Raw genomic sequence first — 19,964 nt, 5'->3', positions numbered from 1 at the left:
GTAACCTATCTTCTATAAGCCCTGGGCGTTGGCATAAATTATGGTAACACATACAACATTGAAGATACTACGGGGATCTAGTTCGTTGAAAACGATTCTTCAACTATGTGTCCAGGTATCGTGATTGAAAAACAGGATCTCGGTCACGCGAATACTCCAAGTGGCCTCGGGTTCTGCCAAATAGGATTCTATTGACAACTATCTACCTATCTAGCCATTTCCTTCATTCTCCAGTTGATCTGCCATTCCTTCAGCGATTTTGCGTATTTCATCCATCATTTCTTTCATCCACCTATCATCCATCCATCCATCCATCATTCATTCAGTCGATTCTTCATATCCCAACCATGATTTGTCAATCCACTCAGTCTTTTTATCCGGAGATAGCAAGAGCTTTTCGGTATTTACCAAGTGTAGTTGTTTCTGCGCGCAATGGAGCGATCCTCGAAGCATTCCTGGCAGACAAAGGCCTCATACTGGAATGAGAAGGATGGGCCGCGGCATCTCCTGCGTTGGCGGACCTCCCTGCAGCGATCCTTGTCCTTGTCTCGGGTAGGGACGATCAGACCGCAGTCCTCGCACTTCAGGTAGTAGTGAGTGGTATGACACATGTTGCGAATACAAAGTTGGCAAGTTTGGGCTTGTGGTGGTATTGGGTAAGTGGGAGTGCTGGATCAGTGATTGGGTGTTAGTCGAGTGTATGAGTTGTGCTTGAGTGTGCGAGCGTAATTGCGATGAGAGTGAGGAAGGAAATGAGTTCGAAAGGGAGAAAATTGAAAATATTTAAACACCTAGCCCTAGGTTGTTCAGTGAACATCACGGTCAAAATTTTGACGAAACTGTCGGAGCTATTCAACCGTTCTGTTGAACAACTCGATTGTTTCTCAAGCGGTCGATCAATCACTATGTTCACTTCCTCCCTAGCCAGATTCCAAAGAGATCTAGGATGATTCCTATTTGAGAATTTACGTCATTCTCCCGCATTCTATTAAGCGATCCTGATGCTGATCTTACGAACCATTCCAGAGCAGATAAGCAATTCCAGCATAGACAGAGTTGGCTTGAAGATGCAATAAGTAATGAATGAATAAATTAGCATTGAATCATTCCAACCATATTAACTCTCAGAGAAATCTTTGTCATTGTGCCTGTTGTTTAACCTCAGGTCTCCTAGAGGTGGCACATGCCATTAAAACCTCAAACACAACATTTCCCCTCTTTTCCTTCGATATGGCTTCCCTGTTCAGCTTCAAATCGAACGAAGATATCGCTTCTGAAGGACAGTCCTGCACATTTCTAAATCTGAACTTGAATCTCTACCAAGTAGCCAAACACACTGTCGACCATCATACGCGCAGAGGTCATCAAGTCAGAACGGTGATGTCGTATACTGGTGGCATCCAAATTACTTTCAACATCCTATTCACCATGTTAGTACTGTGCCGTTAGGTTAAGAATGCCTCGTCCTCGAAGACAGGTTTTGGTATAAGGACTCTTACGTCCTCTAATCGCAAAAGATCATCAGCATCTGCACCACTGTTTATGCACTGCACGTCCAGCCATAGGGCACTAGGGCTACCTCTACTATTAGCGCAGGCCCCGCACAAGGGACAGACGAAGTTATCACCAGAGGCGGACGAAATGACTAAGCCAAACTAGACCTTGGGTAAGAGGTGTGAATGTCAAGGGAAAAACGAAAGCTACTTCTCATCAGTACCTTTAATCAGTGTTGCCGGCAATAGCTACTACCGTAACTTGGATCGGAGAGTAGAGCACGACTTAAAGTGTGTTAGACTTGAAAGAAAAGGCCATTCCTCACGACTGATTTGGACGGAGCCACCAGCTTCGTTTCAATATTTGTTGCCAAATCGGCAACTTCATCTCGTCTTCGAGTTTTGACTCGCTGAATAAAAATTTAATCCAGCTTCGCTTTGATGTTTGTTGCCGAAGTTGAGTGGCATCTTGAAGCGGGGTTATGGGTTTGGCGGTGGTGCTGTAGCTAGCCCGTTTTCTCCAACAGCTCTCCCGATCTGTGACGGTGGGTGTGACACAAGCTCGTAAAGTTGAAACTTGTTAACCTGATGAAGTCCGGTTACTTTTTATGCATTATGAAAATTCGAAGTTCTTTGCTACGCTAATGTGTTCTCAGTCCTGTTCCTACATTTGAGTCATCCTTGTTCTTGCACCTATGTCCATGTTTGTCTTTTAAAAGACAGTGGCCTTAATACAGGACAAGATCATTGGAATACGTATGAATAGTAAAACATAATTGAAGTTCATGAACAGCCCCTTCTCATCGATCGCGAAGTTACCGCAAAGCCGTCAAGTTCAGCGGGTGCACCATGGTATGAGCGTAATATATCTACCGTAGCCAATGGTTTAGTGGACTCTATGGTACGACCTCCGGCCTAGATTATTTTAGGATAGAGACTGATTGTAGTTTGTTGGTGGGAGATGCACTTAGTGCGGACAAAGCCCGCAACAGCAAGAGTCGAGGATACCTTATAGTATGAGCAAAGAAAGGTCCTGCAGCTATAGCCAGCAGGGAGAAAAAAATATATAAAGAGATTGTCAAGCATCTGATCAGATGCTTCTGAACACGATAGGATAAAGAAGGTCAAGAAAGAAGCGAGAAAAGCTGCTGCGACAGCTAAGTTAGATATAGGCCGGGCAACAAGAATTGTCTTCTAAAAGTTTTAATTGAGAATGGGAAAAGCATGCCTTCCTTGTTAAAGTCTGGCTCAGCCTTTAAGTAGTATCTAAGCTAGTAAGCTAGACCTATTGTCATTAAACTCCTGCGTGTCTGTCATCACCATCACAGTAGCAAGCGCAAGGAAGATTGCATACCTGTGAGCGGTTTGCGGATTGGGAGGACGCACGCAGTAGTAGTTTTGGCCTATGGGATTAGCATTACCCACGGAACCTACGACGGGAGTAACAAAATTACAAACGAGACTCAGCTGCCCGCCTTCTAGACGGGAACAGTTAAGGCCGTAAGAAGTCCTCGAGAAAGGACGAAAAGCATGGTGTGGCTGTGCGATCCCCGACATCGTTGAATATTCCGAGACTCTAGGTGGATTAGTTGAATTCTACAATAATGGGATATCCTAATTTACACGACTATCTATGAATAAATTATCTTAAATAGATTTTGGACTGAACCTGCACTTACATAATTCTCTGATGTACGGATCTGCTAACAATAATAAGTGAGGGAGCGATTGGGTTTAGAAAGCTCTTTTTTTAAAATAAAAAAAATCGATGAGAGGTACCATCGATCAACGCAACCATAAGATTCAGGACCCATACCCAATTGAACAGTCACCCCTTTCATTTCAGATGATAACAACGAATATTTTAAGAAACTAAACTTGTTTTCAGTCTGAAAGAGGGTTGGTAATGATCTGTTCATTAGTACGGGAGGAACACACCGTTCCAGCCACTCTGACGAAACCTACCCCAGAGGACAAAAAATTAAGCAACACGGAGTGAATATCGCACAATTCCTGCTTCTTATGTTGTAATGCATACTTCCTTACATTGCACTATTATTTAATCTCCAATCACAACTTTTAGCGACATAGATATAGAAACACGTATCTATTTCTATAGCTGTGTTCTGGGTGTCACCGAGCGAAGGGTTGGATAATGTAGCACCTGCACAACCTGTCGAACAGCACAACAAAGAACCACAAGGAACAAGAGCCAAAAAGAAACATACAACAGTGGGGATTCCCCGGTCGTCACCGACCCGAGTACTAATCCACCGCTTCTCAGCTTGACTAAGGGAGAGCGGACGGGATCCCGTATTTTCTAAGAGCTATGGTCGTATGTGCCAGGTTGCGCGCCAAAGTCGCCCTAACCGCAAGAGGCGTGATTCCACATTGAGAGGCTGGATCATTAAGTGTCCCGTTTTACTAGGCAGATACCTGACGGGGCATTGTTTTTTGCACAGCATGAAATAACTAAATGTTCCAATGAAGTACTATGAGACGGGAGCCTGGAGGGTGCGTAGCGTGGCGTGTTCCTACGTGATCAGTTTATGGTGATGCCTTGAAAAAGGAGATCGCCAAAAGTCAGTTCCCAGTTACCTGATTGGGTCTTCGCTCAATCGAACTGGTGAAGGAATCACATGCAAAAGCCTAAAAGCATGTTCAATTTTCGTTGTCACCTTGGGATGTATTATTGCTGGGACTAACCGAAGTATCGTCCCTTGAAGTTTCATATCAAGGTAGGTCGAAATCCTCAATCTACTCAACCATCTATTTTGTACATAGTCTGTGGGATTATTGGAAGCAATGGGGCGATGAGCGGTGGAGGAGTTCTTCGATGTGGGCTAGATTCGGCCTCCTTCAGACTATTTACCGCCTCGAGCTGCTTGCGAAAAGCAAATTTCCTGGTCCGGGCCAGTCTGTTATTTTAGTGGTGTTGCTCGTCGTCTTGACGGCGGTTATGATTATTTTCTTGGGCTTCAATGTTTGCAGCAGCTTGGCAACGGCCTCTTTTCCATTCTTCGCTGCTATCCAAAGTGACGTCTGTCTGGCGACGGATTTAGGGTTTGCCTGAGGTCCAGGCTGCCTGAGACTACCACGTCGTATGCGACCATAGGCCTTTTTCAACGATTTCTATGATTCAGATCGTACTATTCTTTTTCACAGTGTATGGTCGCTTGTGCTAGGTGTCATCCACCTGGAGTTGGGAACAGTCCATTGGGCACTGTTCCAGGAAACTCGGAACTAAATCCCGGTGACGAAGATACAATCCTACAGCAACATGCATTCTTCAGAGGCCCTCAGGTAGGCGAAAAGATGGACGAAAGAGGCTGTGAAGTAGACACACACCGACACAAGTACCGAAACAAGCACCACTGATGCATGTGTCAATACAGATTACATTATCAGAGCAACCGCCATAATAAGAGCTAGCAGCGCCTGTCCACCCATCCATAAAGAGCCCACTGCAGTTAACGAGCCGCTGCTTGTTGGAACATGGCAGTAGCCGCTCGATCCCGTGCAGTTACCACTCGAGTTGTTGCCAATACGTGCAATCAACACATCACCATGTGTCCTAATACTAGCTTCAAATGCGGTGTAGTTTTTCGCGTTCCATAATGCACCCTTAGCTCCGGGGACTGCGTCACTGCCGGGGAAGGCAATGTACAGGATGTCGTTGCCGTCGTAGCCATTGTTGCCGTTCATCTCTTTTCCAAAGCAGGCCGTCGCAAGAGAGAGGGATGTCTCGCCGACCATGGCCTCTGTGCCGTCGTCGCCGTTCTCATCACCCCAGATGCCGTAGATCTAATATTGCGTGAGTAAGTGAGTAAAAACGAGGCGTTTGCAGGCATACCAGCTTATTATTACAAACAACAGCCATGATGCTCAGAGGCTCAATGCCGTAGTCTCGAGGGTCAAACTTATGCCAGTGTTTCTTGGTGCCTTCATTTCCAAAAACAACATATGGGTGGATATTGGAGTCCAAGTCCTTTTGGCCTGTTTTATATCCCTGGACGATATCCTGGAATGAGGTAATGGACTGCGTATCGTCGGAGCTTTCGCATCGGCCGTCATCGGCTTGGCTACCCTGGATGCCATCGCAGTCGACATCCATGTTAGCTAAAGTGCCATTCTTGCCCTGGATGTAGATGACGTTATAGTCATTCACATGGTCGCCGCAGTACGAAAACTCTATGCCACTCATTAGCAATTATACCATCCAAGAGCCGTTCGCAGCTCGGCGTGATGACTTACTGCCCGAGTCGCCTTCAATGCTATGGAAGCCACTGGCGAGTTTATCAATGCACTCGCCCTGGGTCACAACGGTGTTGTAAAAGTTCTTGACGTTGGTTGGGATCTTGCGGCCCGATACGAGGCCGAGGAGGAGGCAGGCCAGAAGCTGGCTTCGGAGAGACGGCATGGCGAGAATGCGACATAAAAACGAGGGAAGTTGAAAGGAAGCGACTGTTGGAGACCGAGACGGTCGTTGCTCCTTGGCGGGCGGTGTCTGGACTGTATCCAGCGAATTCGCGACGCGACGCGATGCGATGACAGGGCTGGCTATGAACGGTGAAGGACGAGATAGCGTCCAAGACGTGGCTCGGCCGTCACGCCTCGACCCTTTGACAGCCTCGCGGGGTCTGGACTCTCCGGGATCATTACTCCCCATCAGCCGCCCTGATCTAGCCCCGTCCGGTGATGGAGCCATGGCGGCAGCCCGTCTCTCGCAGCGTCTCTGGTTTAGCCGGATGGGGCGATGCCGAGGGCTGAGTCGAAGCGTCAAGCCAGAATGAAACTTGTGGCCCTATGGCATTCCGGGGGGCGCAGCTAGTTACGTGATCGACGAGTGCGATGCTAGGCTCTCAATTTGGTGGCTTGGCGTAGCCCTGAGCCTAGCTGTCTGGGAGCCAAGCCTCCAGCTGGCTACTGGGTGATTATTATTAGAGAGCCAAGCTCAGTGTTATGCATGATCCGTTGGTGCGTCGTGATACCGAGGCATCCTTGCGTCTGGCCTGTCGGCAACTTTTCGTTCTATAAACAACTGGATCTTTTGCACCGACCTGGCTGGACCCCTGTTTGGAGAACTGCAAAACACCACATTCAGGTCTAGTTGATGTTGGAAAGAGGTGAAATGTACAGGGGCCTTGTCGCTGTCTCAATCCCCCGTTGAGGCGGAGTTCAGCTCTGTGGATTGACGCCGTGAGCTCCAGTCGTGGCTTGCGCGACTTGTTGCGACCGTTGGCACGCATAGCATCGTGGGGATTTTGAAAAGAAATACACGCACTCGTCTCACCCTTGCGTACATACTCGGCCATTCTAGCTAGAGACCGAGCATGCACGCGTGCCAATCGGGCCGCTGATCAATTGAATAAGGATGAAGCCCTGACTCAGCTCCAGCGCCGCAATGCTGGACACTCAAGAGGCAATTGAAACTGGAAGACCGACTGGGCAAAAAGTCGCCGCGGTAGGACTTGTGACACGTCACGTACTTGGAGGAAACACCGCCAGGCCCATATTGCTTCTTTTCAGGCAGCCAATGTCTGGCTACTGAAGTGCATATGGCAGGATTGGGACAGTAGCTTGACGCAAGCGAGAACAAGAGCGGCAAGGCTCTATCTGCCGGCAAGTACCGTCCACTAGAGGGAGGATCCGCGTGGATCATGGCGCATCTCTTGGCCCGCCATGGCGTAGCAGTGATGGACAAACCTTGGACGCATCCTGTTTGGAAAGACATTCCCTGGGCTGCGTCCCATTTCAGGACCGCTGGTGAATACAGCCCCCAATCCGAGCCTTCTTCGAATTCTTACAGAAGCCTCCCGTACGCACGCTGCATGTGGCACGAATCTTGGGATCTTGGCGTCAGCCAGGTGGTATGATGCCGAGATGCCGAAGCCGACAGACAGCCAAGCAAACAAGCCAGCAGCTAACTTCCCATCTTGCCGCAACGGCGGGCTCTGAGAGGCGTCCAGGCCTCAACGCCATGTCTTACGCCACGCGCCGAGGGCCAGTCATCGCGAGCTCAGCTACGCAAGGGAAGAAGCGGGGGGTTGGGTCGGTGTGGGATAGCTGCACGTAATTGGTCCTGGGTACGCAGAGTCCTGGATGTCGCTGCGACTGTGGGTGCGAGGAGTTGGGGATGGCTGAGTCGGTGGCTTGTAGCTTGAGATGGCTCTCGACTTGGACCGGTTTGATGTAGGTTGGCTTTATCGAGAGCCACAGATGCGAGGAAATTATGCAAAATTCGGGGAGTTATATTATATCTACGCTCACTCTGGTGAATGAGTTGGACCAAAAAAACGACACCCAGAATCACAGTAGTGGTCTCTTCAGCATCCCTTGCCCCGGCAGCCTGATCTTAGCTGCTGGATCCATCATGCAACGGGTGACATGCTTAACTTGACCATGCACACCAAAGGGCCGTGGCTGAGACAAGCGCGTTCAGCTCGGCTTGCTCGAAAGCCAAAGTGCAGAACTAGTCTAGACCGCAGCCCTATTACCGTCTTCGCGCAGAGACATCCACGCCACCAAGACTCCGCGTGCCCCTGCGAGGTTGGCTATTGGCACCGCCATCTAACTTAGAGGCCAGCCTTATAGCCAGAATGGAATTGCCACCTTAAGCCACTAAGCCATGTTTGCCTGGAGTACTCAAACGAAGAGCTGCGCTCCCCTCTGTTCTCAAGCGCTGATGCTCTTCGTCTCCCCGGCCGTGTTGTACCCGGCATCTTTTCCCTGAGCCCTGCCTCAACCATCACAACATGTCCGACGCCAAATCCCCGGCCATCCAATACTTCGGCCTGTCCTGTCCGGACGGCGGCGATTTTTACATCTGCGACGGCAGCGCGAACGAATTCATAGGATGCTGCACCATCGACCCCTGCGCCGACGGCAGCGGTCTGTGTGAAGGCGGCAAGCTGCGGACGGCCTCCTTCGACGCCGACAAAGTCGACGATCTCACGAAACAAAGCTGCGATGACAGTCGACAGTCAGAGGTCTGGTGGATCTGCGAAAACATCGACCCCCCCTTCCTCGGCTGCTGCGATGTAAGTCCTTGCTCCAGCGGATGTCCGCGCAGCAGCCTCTTGCCCGCCGTCTTGTCGACACTCTCGAAAAACAAGCAAGCCTTTCTCGACCCCGAGGCGTACGCAGCGAGCAGGACCACGAGCAAGACCACGAGCGTGGCTACGAGTACGGCTACGAGTACGGCGTCCGCGACGACCTCGGCGGGCCACAAACACAGCGGGGGCTTGAGCACCGGCGCTGTGGCGGGCATTGCTGCTGGATCAGCTGCCGTCGGCGTCATGCTCTTAGCGATCCTTATATGGAAGTGTTGGTTGGCTCCGCGGAAGCGAAAGCAGAACGAGAAGGAGATTCAGCGCGCGGTATCCCATATGCAGACTGGCTCTCCCGGGGGCTATCTTGCAGCCCAGTCGCCAGCCGGCTATTACCAAGGTACGTGGCCCTTTCGCACAACCTGGAGGGCGAGCGTGGCTTACATGTTGTGTAGAATCTCCAGCCTTCGTACCTAATACCGGCCCACAATACCCCAGCGGCTTCTCAGTAGACCATGACGGCAAGTTGATACCGCATTATGCCTACCCTAACTTCAGCTCGGTCCCTCAAGGCTATGGTCAAGCCTACTCACCCCTTCCGACGATAGCAATACAGGAAACGGACGGCACTCCGGCCACTCCGCAAGAGCTGGGGACAGGTCATGAGCTTGGGGACCATCGAAACCAGGACCAAACTCCGGCTACAAATCATGAACCGCAATACCAGCAGGAGGGATCCCGTTATGATTCGGTGGAAAGGATCTAGTGTGCTGAAGCCTGGTCTACTAGTTTTGCAATTTGAAGGTGTAATAGTACCCAACCAGTGGTCTACTTGGTATCAAGAGCGATGGCGTTCTGGAATGATGTGCGGTCAATGGGCGACTGCCGAAGGATAAATGAAAGTGTTGACAGCCACTATCCGAACCGGTTTATGATAGCGTGTTGTAATCAGCCTCCCCGAATCTACACATACCTTAATGTGACTTAATATTAGAAGTTGCTCTTACCATACTAGAAGTTCATCCCCTCGATTGCAGTTCTGATTCCACGTAGGCTCTTGGTGTCCTAATTTCTTAGAAACAGTCTGCTCCTATTGAATCGAATGGCTAGGTGTGGAGTGGCCAGAGACATATGCTCAACTTTTATACATATTGCCCTTGTTGACATAAACGGCTCGGTGGTAATTCAAGTAGCCTAATTGCTGGCGTGTATTCTATAGCTGTTCGAGTCTTTAGCTACTCCGTATTCTTAGAAATTGAAGGTCGACCACATCTGCCGTATCCAAGCCCCAACCAACGATCCGTATGAAAGGTATTTGCATTGCGGAAAGCGTCTTCGTCACATTGAGCTGCGTACGCAGAGATGGTGACAGAAGCAAGTCCGGTGATAAACTTGGCAAACGTCTGGCATGTCCTGACTGAAGTTTTGTTGAGAACTCGGTGATGAGGGATTGCAATCACAGGAAGAGCTTGATCTTGTCGGAACCGAAGATAGCTAGAAGTACAAATCTATGCACGAGCCACTCTAATTATCACTCAGGGATATCGCCCTAACTCAACGGCATTATCGTTGCCGATTCTCCTCTCCCGCCGCACGCCTTCTGTACGCGTTGGTTTCAAGAGGTCATCCAAGAAAAGCACGGCAGCGCGACATATGTCAGAACCCCACTTCGTGATGATGATGATAGTGAACCAGAAGATGACAGAAACAACAGCGGCAGTGCCGAGGAAAGAGCTGAAGGTCGGGTTCCTGAAGGGAAAGCTTGAGGGTTGCATGCTAAGCAAGCTAGATGCAAGAGCTAGAGGGCAAAATATCTAAGCGGAGGGTGCATTAGACTCAAGCCGACCATCAGGTATGAAAGGCAATTTGCCACTTACGAACAGGATAATTTCTGAAGTCCACTTATCGGGTCGTGTAATAGACAGTTGGTGCCTCTGTATATTAAGTTGCAGCTTGATCTTGAATACAGTTAACGCAATGACTCTTCGTGGGATTGGTGGACTTACATCCTTTCTGAAGTCCTCGCAGTGCTCTATGAGCTGAGCTAAGCGGCTATCGATCCTACGCAGCTCATGGCGAGTGTGCTTGATTGAGTCCCACGTTCGCATTAAGGCATAATTGTTCGCGGTCAGAAATTCCTGATCGGTAAAATAATCCGCGTCGTCTCGCATAAATTTGTCGAGCTCGAGTACGGTTTGGGAAAGGTTGTGCTGCAATTGCTTCATTACATCCAAGCTTTTTGCAATCCAAGCAGATGACTCAGAGGCAGAAATTGCATCGCTATGAGAACTCTCAAGATCAAATTTTGAAGGTTGGTGGTCAGAGATCTGCCTGTTGTTAGGTGCTCAGCCCCTCATGAAACCGGTCAAATTTATCTCACATGTTGACGTATCCTAGGTTGTAACTTATTGATCAAGAACTGCCAGTGTTCGTTGACACAACGAAGTCGTACCTGTAGCACAATTAGGAAATACGCTCTTGGATCCAAGATTGGGAAGACTGTGTCGCGTGTCCCCTGAGTGAGGGGATCCAGCTTGAGCAGACATTCGTCTTCATCCGACATATCCTCGAAGAATTGAGTAACATCATCGGGACTTTCCTCTTCGAAATAGGTGTCCGTAAAAAGGTAGGCGGTCCACGTCCAGTTGCTTTCTCCAGTAATCACACAGGAGATTTGCGCTTCATACACTGTGCTGTCACCCCGAGAGTCCGGTTCTAGAAAGGAAACGTCCATGCATCTTCTTAATGGTTTGCCTTCTGATCGAATTCTTGAGTCTTCGGCCTTCTCTCTCCTGGTTGGCCAGCAAAAGAACGAGATGTGAAATTCCAGAATGAATCCCACTCCCACTACCTTGGGACAAGATTAGTTGGGATTTGTTGAGTTATTTCTTAGGACAAGAGCTCACTGGAATCGATACTTGTAATGAAGACCGAGGTATCAAGTACTTCATGAGAGCAGAGCTCAGCGTTTTGGATTGACTTGTGGGAACTGTCGCGGCGAGAGCAGTGAATCCCCACCGGTCGAGATCGGTGATGAATCTATACTCAAGTCAGTATTTTGGGCAATATTGAACTTTTGCAGGTCTCACATCAAACGCCTATTAATATAATCATTACCGCAGGAGTTTGAATGTTCCGGTCTCGACTTCATGCTCTGATTGGCTTTCTTCTCAGGGTACCACTATCATTTTGTAAGTTAGGACACATCAGTGCATATCTGGGTTGCCATACCAGTTCTTTAAGCCTAAGATAAAGACCAGAGGCCGTCAGGGGCTCACTGAGCGAGTTTCTTTTAGAAAGCCCCCCACTCGTGGCATAGTCGTCAAGTATTGCGGTGAGACGTTGACGATTCCAAGACACTGGGCCAAAAAGCTCTTTTAGTGAGCACTTAGTGAAATCCTCAACCTCCTTCACTTCAGCTTCACTATCGTGTTGGGATAAGAACGCATGATTCAGAGTTATGATTGCATAGATATGTCCCCAGTCATCCGAAAACGAAACGGGATTGAGGACAAGTCCAGGATCTATGGGGCACGGATTCCACACATGAAGAAGTGATTGGCCTGAAGGGGAAGTCGACTTTCTTGGGCCTGTTTTCCGACGGCTTCGTTGCAAAACATGTTTGACGCGATTTCTTTTTCCGACGCGACGGTATGGTAAGGCCCTTTTGTCGTAATCTCGTGGCATGTCGCTGTCGTGAGCGTCCCCCTCTCGGCGTCTATCTTCGACAGTGTCGGTTGGTCGCCGACCAACTTCAACAGGCTGTGCCGGTGATTTATCAATCTTTCTCGAAGAATAGATTGATACTTGTCCGTTTGTTCGAGTGCTCAAGTCTTCGAAGGTTGCTGATGAAGCAACTATATATGCAATCCGGGTCCCGGGGCATCCGCTAATGATATGGCCGTAAAGATCTCCGGATACTTCATCCACCACGACGGCCCCAGAGTCCCCTTCAGCAACGACGCCATCTAACTGAACGACATGGAGTTTTTGAGGTTGGGGTTGGTTTCCTTTGGCTAGGAAAGTTGTTCCTGGGATCAACATGCCTTTCAAGACCCCACTTGCGCTTGTAACTGAAACGATACGCCGCTCCTCATTGTCAATGGTAGCTAGTTGGCGGACTTGAAGAATTGGCGAGTGGTCTTCACGACTCAGGGTGATTTCGTTGAAGGGCAGAGAGACGGGTTCGTCGATTGATATCAGTGCATAATCCAGATTCGGATTGTTTCCGTCCCGAGAATGTAAAGCTACCTTCCCGACTTTGATCAAGGGCGGCGACTCCGGGGTACCATCCACGACACGATATTTGTGACTGGCTGTATCGCTGTAGACAGTACATGTCGATTTTCGGTGTCTTTCGAGCGTGGTTGATGTGCTTGAGTCTGTTTCGTCTCCCGAACATCCAAAATCAGACATCTCGCAAAAAGACATGCTTGCCCGGTGCATATTCTGCTCGAATGCTGAGAGTGCATCGTCGGCTTCACTTCCGCTTTCGCTTTGACCGTCAATTGAACAAGCATCAGAGTCCATTGATGAGGTCACTTGTTGCCCGTTATCTTGTACATCACAGATATGGCCGACGGTGAGTTGAAAAAGCTCTTTTCCCACTTCAACCACCACGCCACCAGTGGAACAAGGGTAGGCATCGATGGTCCCAAGGTGAGTAATGTACAGACGTCTTCCAATTTTCGGGATGAGCGATGTGGAGAAGACCTCAAGCATTGGATCTGAATTGGGACCGGTTTCGATTCTGGGATTAACACTCCCATCTGCCATATTCGATGCCAAACTTCGGCCAGGTACCAATTGCTCAAGCAGGTAGTCGATCGATCCGAGCGCAAACCCAGGGTTGTTCCGGAGTGTTGAACTGGCTCGTAATGACTCTTTCGCTCGTTGACGCACTTCTTTGTCAACGCAACAGACCATGACTGTTGGGCGACTGGTCTCCTCCTTCTTTCCAATCATGTACACGCGGATGTTGATTTCCGCGTCCTGCATGTCGATATTCTTCAAGATGGCTGTGATTTCTGGCTCGATATCTCGATTGAACTGTTCAATTGCCGGGCCCCGAGCCCACCAGGCTCTCCGGTTTCGCCCAAGTCTTGTTGTCTGCACCTCGCTTCCACACGACTCCTCAGCGTTGGGCCATTGAGATTTACTAAGAGGTGGCATCGTGACTTGGCAACGAACAGGTTCGATGATGTAGAATGAGGAAAGATAGCCAAGACCGGAAAGCTTTCCGATAGCGGCTCGATGAAGGAAACGAGAAAATTGTGAAGAAAGTGGAAATGGGAGAGAGATCACCCCCGTCGGGCTTGTAGGGTCACTTTTTAGAGCCCGCATGACAAAGGTGCTGTTTGGACAACGCAGAGGGCGAAGTGACACACCGAGATGTGCCCCGCTCGGGGGCAGCGAAGTAATTGGATAGCGTTGTGATTATTGTGTGGACTGGATGGCCTCAAATGGCGAAATGTAACACTGCCTTGAAGTCCGCCTTACCGAGCAAAGTGCATGTTTGGGCCGATATTACTACGAGCTTGCACTGGTGCCCAAATGAAAAATCTTGAGGCGATGGGAATCCAGTCATCACGTTCGGAGAGTAAGTTCAACGCAGTTAATTAAGTGCGGCCAAACTGATCTTCTTGTATTCAGGCTTGCACCAAGGTCCATTTCGTTAGGCCAGAAATCCTCTCCTTTCATAAAATGAACCCAATTCAACCTACGTTACCAGCAACGATAGGGTCCGAGGAGTTAGTTCAGACGCTATGGCGATCCTTTTCCTCTAATGACAGACTCTTCAACGGCGATTCGGTTGGGGAGATAGATGACTCTGCCTACCGAGAGTACTATGAGCGCCAATGGGTTCTCATAGCAGCTAATTGCGACGGGAAATTTGTTGCCTTGAAGGCACCAGAGGATATCAACCGGCTGGTTCAGCGATTGCAAACGGATAGGTCTCGAGAGGATCTACTACTTGAGATCCAGAATATTTGCGGCCGCGCAAATTCCGACGGGGAGTGTGAAAGTTCTCTCGATCTTGCTGCCAGGATCCTGCTCATGCTACGGATCGGGACTGTTAAGGGTCAATTCCTGCCTCGCCGACATCTAGCCTGGAACAATGGCACCCTACGATGCCTCGTTAGGGCTCATTTTACCGAAAATCCGAGGATGAATTTCGACGCCGTCAAGCTTCCAAAGTCGTTCAACGGCTGGAGTCTTGAGATGATTGGTGGCATCGAGATCAGCTTTACTGACAACTTAGCCGAACATTTGCTTGTGACTGAGGATGATTCCAAGGTATTGGTGTTTTCTCACGTATCTTTTCTTGAGTGTCAGAGGCTCAAAAAGTGAGTTAACCCGTCCGCAATATGAGATCTCTGTATCTAAATATTCACAGTCAAGAGTCCCTACTCCCTCGAGGTTTGGCTGAAGAGACCCTCCGAACTCTTGCCTTGTTGTTCCCCCAGTCAATGAGTGTTTCAAGTGCCTCAAGGTCATCGAAACACTCGTGGTTCCGTCAGCTCTGTGATAGGCAGCACGACACTGTCGACAAAAGGCTGGGCAGATGTGGAACTCTACACATGGAAGACCGCCAGATGGAGAATTTCAAGTTCTGGAGAGACCGCATTGTCATTCTAAAGCAAGCATATGATGAGACAACGCCGAGGACTTTATCTCAGTTCTGGCACGATAGACGAAATGGTGTACAGTGGTACACTTTCTGGGTTGCTCTTTCGGTTTTGGCTCTGACTATTGTCTTTGGAGTGGTTCAATGCGTTGAGAGCGGATATCAAGCTTGGAAGACATAGCTGATGCTCATCGGTGTGTATGTAGCAATGTAGTTCAAATAATTCCTAGTATCGTCGAACTTAAGTTTCCAATGACTGTACCTTCCAGTAAATGCATCATAGAAGAGTTCAACACTTTTATCATAGTCCTTTCTCCAAGCCCTGCGCTGCAGCCTCGTTCTGAATCTGGGCTTCAGTTTTGTATCCCTTAAACTTCCTGGCAGGCACACCCCGAGCGAACATTTCATCTAACTCCTGGTACGATCTTCCAGCGGTCTCGGGCTGATAAAACCAGAGGTATGCCAGAGCAAAGAGGCACAAGCCACCAAAGATGAATGCCACCTTTGCGCCCAGGTTTCCTTGATCAGGGTTGAACATGAACGGGATGACAAACTGCCACATGACGTTGATGGAATTCTGCAGCGCATATCCAATAGCGATAGTCTTGACACGAAGGCGTGATGTAGAGACTTCGCAAAGGAGGGAGAATGCCGTGGAACCAATGGACACATTGTACCACCAGCTATAGATAAGTATGAACGCCACTGTTCCCGTGATGGCAGGCTTTGAGGTTCCTAGTCCCAGCCCTCCCGTGATTAGGAGGAAGATAGTGAGGATGACAAGACCCCAGAAGGTCAGGTCTCGTCTGCCAACCCTGTCAACCATGGCAGCTGCCATCAAATTGCCGACGATGGATAAAACAGGTTGCGCTATTTGAATTCGATAGCTCATGGTAGTCGAGTAGCCTGCCAACTGAAGATAGTAGGTAAAGTACCCAGCCACAAATGCAATTCCAGACAGCGCCTGAATGGACAATGGCATAATGCTGATAATGGTACGGCGAAGGTTGGATTTTCGTAAGCACTCCATATAAGTAACGCCTTCGGTTTCTGTGCGGACGTGTTCCAGTGTGAGCTCGATAAGTGCAAGCTTCTTGTGGCCAACTTCGCCAGTATAGCCGAGTTTTTGGAGATTTCGGAGCGCTCTCTCCTTTTTACCTTTCGAAACGAGCCACCATGGCGACCTAGATACGATTAGTTGGGGACAGAAAAAGGGGTATAGCAGTTTGACCTACTCAGGCATGAAAGGAATAAGCAGCAACGCAACGCCGGCAAATCCCCACTGACAACAGAAAACTGTCCGATAGGCCCAACGCGTCTCGACGTCACCGGTGTAATTGATGACGATAAAAGCGACTAATGGGCCGATGCCATAAGCCACGCCAACGCCACATGTAAACACGCCGCGGAGGGCTAAGGGTGTGATCTTCGAATCTAGTGAGCAATTTGATGTGGGTGTTGCGAGCGACCATATCTTACCTCTCCAATATAGCTGATCATGGTTGTTGCAACTCCGCCAACCATGACGCCATTCAAGAGCTTTCCCAAGAAGAAGACAAGGTTTGAGGTGGCAACAAACTCGATGGCGACAGCAGCCACGGAAATAATGAGAGAACCTATGAGGACGTTCTTTCGGCCAATCCAGTCGGCCAGTTCGGCACAAATGAGGGAGGAAATCACAGCTCTGGACAGTCAGGTGTTAGCTAGTCGTTCCCATACATGCAAAGGGAAGAAATACGTACGAAGCAACCGGTGCTCCACTGAAAGCAGACTGCCATTTGGCTGGGACAACATAGCTGTCTCCGAACTTGTGCCCAAAGTCTTTGCGGAATTGCGGAATGCCGATAACGCTACCGGCAGCTTGGACATCGAAACTAACGAGAATGATGCACCAGCAGGCATAAACACACCAGGCGCATGCCCACGGATATTTCACGAAAGATTTCCAGATGCCAGTGTCGTGGTCCTCTTGGTCAGCGAGATGGGCGAGTTGTGCATCCTCAGTCGCCTCGACCTGTTGCACGCCGAGCTTATCCTCAGGATCAGTGGCATTGTTTCTCATCATATTTGAAGATGGATGGTCTTAGTGAAGAAGCAGAATCTGTGAGGACATAACCGGAGTGTCGAAATGGCGGCTTGGGGGTCAGCGGTTGAATTTATAAGACGCAAAAGCCTTACTGACTCGTTTGATGACATCTATATCTGGCATTGATCGACGTTAACCATGCTACAATTCCCCAACTTCAGGAGAACCCCGGATTCCGCTCGGGCCTACTATCCCGTCACCGCCGTGTAGTTCTCGTATTTCCATTAGCGGTTTCCGGGAATGAGGCGATTCCTCGACCGGAGTGCTTAGGATTGCCGAAAACGTACATGCTGCCCCATGGTCCATCCTGGAGCGTCTCTTCAAGTGCGGGGTTGGGCCAGTAAATGAGGGATGAGACCCGCTAGCAAGAGACGGTCCGGGGTTAAGCATTTCCTGGGGGATAGAAGTGCCAATTTGGAGACTCTGTCGATCCATCCATGGCGTAGCGCGAATTAATCAGTTGTGGAGAAGCTTGGTAAGGTCGTATGAAACCCAGATCACCTCTGGAGATGCCTATTTAAGAGACCAGGCTCGGAATTACCAAACTTGGACATCTATCATTTACTACATTCGGTGCGAATTAGCTGGAGTGCTATGGTGCTTCAGTGCCCGCCCAGAACATGCAAAAGATCTGCGAAGCATCACGACTAGGATATGCCCAGCTGCTAGTACTCCGTCAGAACCGAGACATCAACAAAATGAAACATTTGGCCAAAACTAATCGCGTGCATTTGCCGTTCAGTTTGCCACGAACTGAGACGCTAAGTACCAGGCACCGCACGTTTCGTAATGTGAGCACAGAAATACAGTCTATTTGGCTTTCACCAGTAATCTATCTAGCTCATCTGCATTACATTACTTGAAATTCTTGTTGACCGGTTGAATAAGAATTCTTCGGTAACTTGTCAAAGCGGGTGTTCCACTATCCGTGACCTCCAAAATCAAGTGCAGCAAGAGGCCACGCTCGATCTGCTTCTTCTCTCGGAAGAGGATACAAGACTTCTCAGGCCCTGGAATCGTCACCTCGACCTTGCTGCCGCTCTCGTTGAGCGTCTTGATCTCAAGATGAGATACTTCAGGAGGGTGGTATGTTTGCTCGGCACTCGGCTCGATGTACTGGAACCACTTGAATGAAAGCTTGTCGCCATCCGGATCGTACGTGTCTGATGCGTCGATGGTGACAGTTGAGCCGGCGTCTGCATCCAGGCGGAAAGGAGTGATCCCGATATCGCCGTTGACAGCAACGACAGGATGATGATTGGCCTTTGTGAAATCATCCGTCAGAGTCCATTGCATGCGTGCCGCAAAGTCTTCCTGGAAGGCACTCCTCCAGCGCCAGATGGTGGCCTTGTTGGATTTATACATCCGGCCATCCATTCCCTTGACAGTGTCGAAAGTATCGGCATAGTGACACTGCGCAGTTCCCTTGGCGCTGACGTTGACCGGAACATAACGGCCACCCCAGGAGCCGTACGAAGGTCGCTCTGGGAAGCTCAGGCCATTTTGGATCAGATACAAGAACGTGGGCGTGTCTCCCTCCATGATGAACTCGAGGTCGGGATATTGAGCACCAAGCGGTCCGACCTGGATGTGCTCCTTGAGCCATTCCTTGGCGACCTTGGACGAATCGGGACCGTCCTGGTCAACGGCACCCGAGATGCCTACCCACGTAGACATCCCATACTGATTCCAGCCGTGCACAGAGCAGATGTAGAAGATATCTGGCCATTGCTGTCGGATCCAGGCGCCGGAGTCGTCTTGGTCAGAGATGGTGTATACGCGCAGTTTTGATCGTAGCGTCGCTGCGTCTGGACGATCCCGGATCTTGTTGAGCACTTGCGCCAACACATTTGTGCCGCCCCAGACAAGGACCCAGAGTGGCTCGTCAGAGGGAGCCATAATCCTTTCCAACAGGAGGTTGCCTCCCTCGCTCAGCGGAATGTCATCTCCAACCGCCTCCATGCCATATACCTTGGAAAGGTCAGCGTATGCGGCAATTAACGCTTCTTTTTACTTACCGGAGGCCCGGGCTTGACGATGCTTCTCATATAATCCGCAGACGGGTAAGGGAACTGTGGGTGGGCGTGGGCATTGAGATTATCGACCACAGGCTCATATCCGTCGAGAATCTGAAACAAATTCTCGGGCGCAACCTTGTCCTTGAGCCATATTGATGTGCAGGCGACAACTCCCTCGGTCTGAAACTGGTTGGAGTAGGTCAGATATCGGCAGAACGACTGGGCATCATCGGGCTCGTTGGTGATGTCGGTCAAAATGAAGACGCGAGGCCTTGACGGAAATGGAACGATGTTCACGCGCTGAGTAGATTCGGCCATTTTGGGAGGAGGCTATCAACTGTCGACATGCGAGGGAATATTCTATCAGCGTATCACGCACCGCAGCCAGTTTTTATGGCTGTTGTTAAATCACCGATATCCGAGGCCAAGGAAGCGATCTCCGTAGATGACCCGGAATGAGGATGTGTCGGGTGTCTTAGAAGGGAAATATTAAGCACCGGCGATCCCGGTCGGGATGAGTTCCGATACGCTAGACCGATGATCCTACCCTATACGAACAAATGGATTTGCAAGCGTCGAAGAGGTGTCAAGGTGAGCATATTGATGTGCGAGATCAGATGCCAGCGCAATATCCACGATTTCTTTGAGTTTTAATGCTCTATTAAGCTGCCCTCTAGGCCTTGTTATCAT

The 19,964-nt window shown here is 49.6% G+C and overlaps 6 protein-coding genes across 6 annotated transcripts; 2 read left to right on the top strand and 4 right to left on the bottom strand.

Annotated features, from left to right (window-relative positions):
* Nucleotides 1-4,889: 4,889 nt before the first annotated feature.
* Nucleotides 4,890-5,913, bottom strand: BGZ61DRAFT_371647 (family 75 glycoside hydrolase; the record flags this gene model as incomplete). Its single annotated transcript, XM_046242117.1, has 3 exons — nt 4,890-5,297; nt 5,347-5,684; nt 5,748-5,913. The coding sequence occupies 3 exons, from the start codon at nt 5,911-5,913 to the stop codon at nt 4,890-4,892; spliced, it is 912 nt and encodes a 303-aa protein (XP_046095134.1).
* Nucleotides 5,914-8,056: 2,143 nt separating this feature from the next.
* On the top strand, nt 8,057-9,550 carry BGZ61DRAFT_523849 (uncharacterized protein). The gene is made up of 2 exons (XM_046252607.1): nt 8,057-8,942; nt 8,998-9,550. The coding sequence occupies exons 1-2, from the start codon at nt 8,249-8,251 to the stop codon at nt 9,306-9,308; spliced, it is 1,005 nt and encodes a 334-aa protein (XP_046095133.1). The 5' UTR covers nt 8,057-8,248; the 3' UTR covers nt 9,309-9,550.
* Nucleotides 9,551-10,077: 527 nt separating this feature from the next.
* BGZ61DRAFT_540738 (uncharacterized protein) lies at nt 10,078-13,714 on the bottom strand (the record flags this gene model as incomplete). The annotated part of the gene is made up of 7 exons (XM_046254949.1): nt 10,078-10,356; nt 10,420-10,500; nt 10,549-10,869; nt 10,995-11,393; nt 11,449-11,581; nt 11,632-11,723; nt 11,774-13,714. The coding sequence occupies 7 exons, from the start codon at nt 13,712-13,714 to the stop codon at nt 10,078-10,080; spliced, it is 3,246 nt and encodes a 1,081-aa protein (XP_046095132.1).
* Nucleotides 13,715-14,245: 531 nt separating this feature from the next.
* BGZ61DRAFT_434182 (uncharacterized protein) lies at nt 14,246-15,408 on the top strand (the record flags this gene model as incomplete). The annotated part of the gene is made up of 2 exons (XM_046243946.1): nt 14,246-14,889; nt 14,940-15,408. The coding sequence occupies 2 exons, from the start codon at nt 14,246-14,248 to the stop codon at nt 15,349-15,351; spliced, it is 1,056 nt and encodes a 351-aa protein (XP_046095131.1). The 3' UTR covers nt 15,352-15,408.
* A 63-nt stretch (nt 15,409-15,471) lies between these two features.
* BGZ61DRAFT_500146 (general substrate transporter) lies at nt 15,472-17,235 on the bottom strand (the record flags this gene model as incomplete). The annotated part of the gene is made up of 4 exons (XM_046251517.1): nt 15,472-16,354; nt 16,406-16,596; nt 16,650-16,854; nt 16,913-17,235. 4 exons carry the CDS (start codon nt 17,233-17,235, stop codon nt 15,472-15,474), a joined length of 1,602 nt encoding a protein of 533 aa, XP_046095130.1.
* An 819-nt stretch (nt 17,236-18,054) lies between these two features.
* On the bottom strand, nt 18,055-19,667 carry BGZ61DRAFT_404467 (cellulose-binding protein). Its single transcript, XM_046243128.1, has 2 exons — nt 19,275-19,667; nt 18,055-19,227 (listed from the first exon to the last, which is right to left on the bottom strand). Exons 1-2 carry the CDS (start codon nt 19,590-19,592, stop codon nt 18,112-18,114), a joined length of 1,434 nt encoding a protein of 477 aa, XP_046095129.1. The 5' UTR covers nt 19,593-19,667; the 3' UTR covers nt 18,055-18,111.
* Nucleotides 19,668-19,964: the final 297 nt, after the last annotated feature.

This window comes from Ilyonectria robusta, assembly GCF_021365365.1.
Source record: "Ilyonectria robusta strain PMI_751 chromosome Unknown BGZ61scaffold_47, whole genome shotgun sequence".
In the NCBI taxonomy this organism is placed as follows: Eukaryota; Fungi; Ascomycota; class Sordariomycetes; order Hypocreales; family Nectriaceae; genus Ilyonectria; species Ilyonectria robusta.
The sequence above is the reverse complement of the archived record's forward strand: the minus strand, read 5'-3'. Positions and strand labels throughout refer to the sequence as shown.

Excerpts from the sequence above, each read along its gene's own strand:
- BGZ61DRAFT_523849 (XM_046252607.1), top strand. The coding sequence starts at position 8,249 with ATGTCCGACGCCAAATCCCCGGCCATCCAATACTTCGGCCTGTCCTGT. Across the intron at positions 8,943-8,997 it reads GCCAGCCGGCTATTACCAAG|AATCTCCAGCCTTCGTACCT; the intron begins GTACGTGGCCCT and ends CATGTTGTGTAG.
- BGZ61DRAFT_404467 (XM_046243128.1), bottom strand. The coding sequence starts at position 19,592 with ATGGCCGAATCTACTCAGCGCGTGAACATCGTTCCATTTCCGTCAAGG. Across the intron at positions 19,228-19,274 it reads TCGTCAAGCCCGGGCCTCCG|GTATATGGCATGGAGGCGGT; the intron begins GTAAGTAAAAAG and ends GACCTTTCCAAG.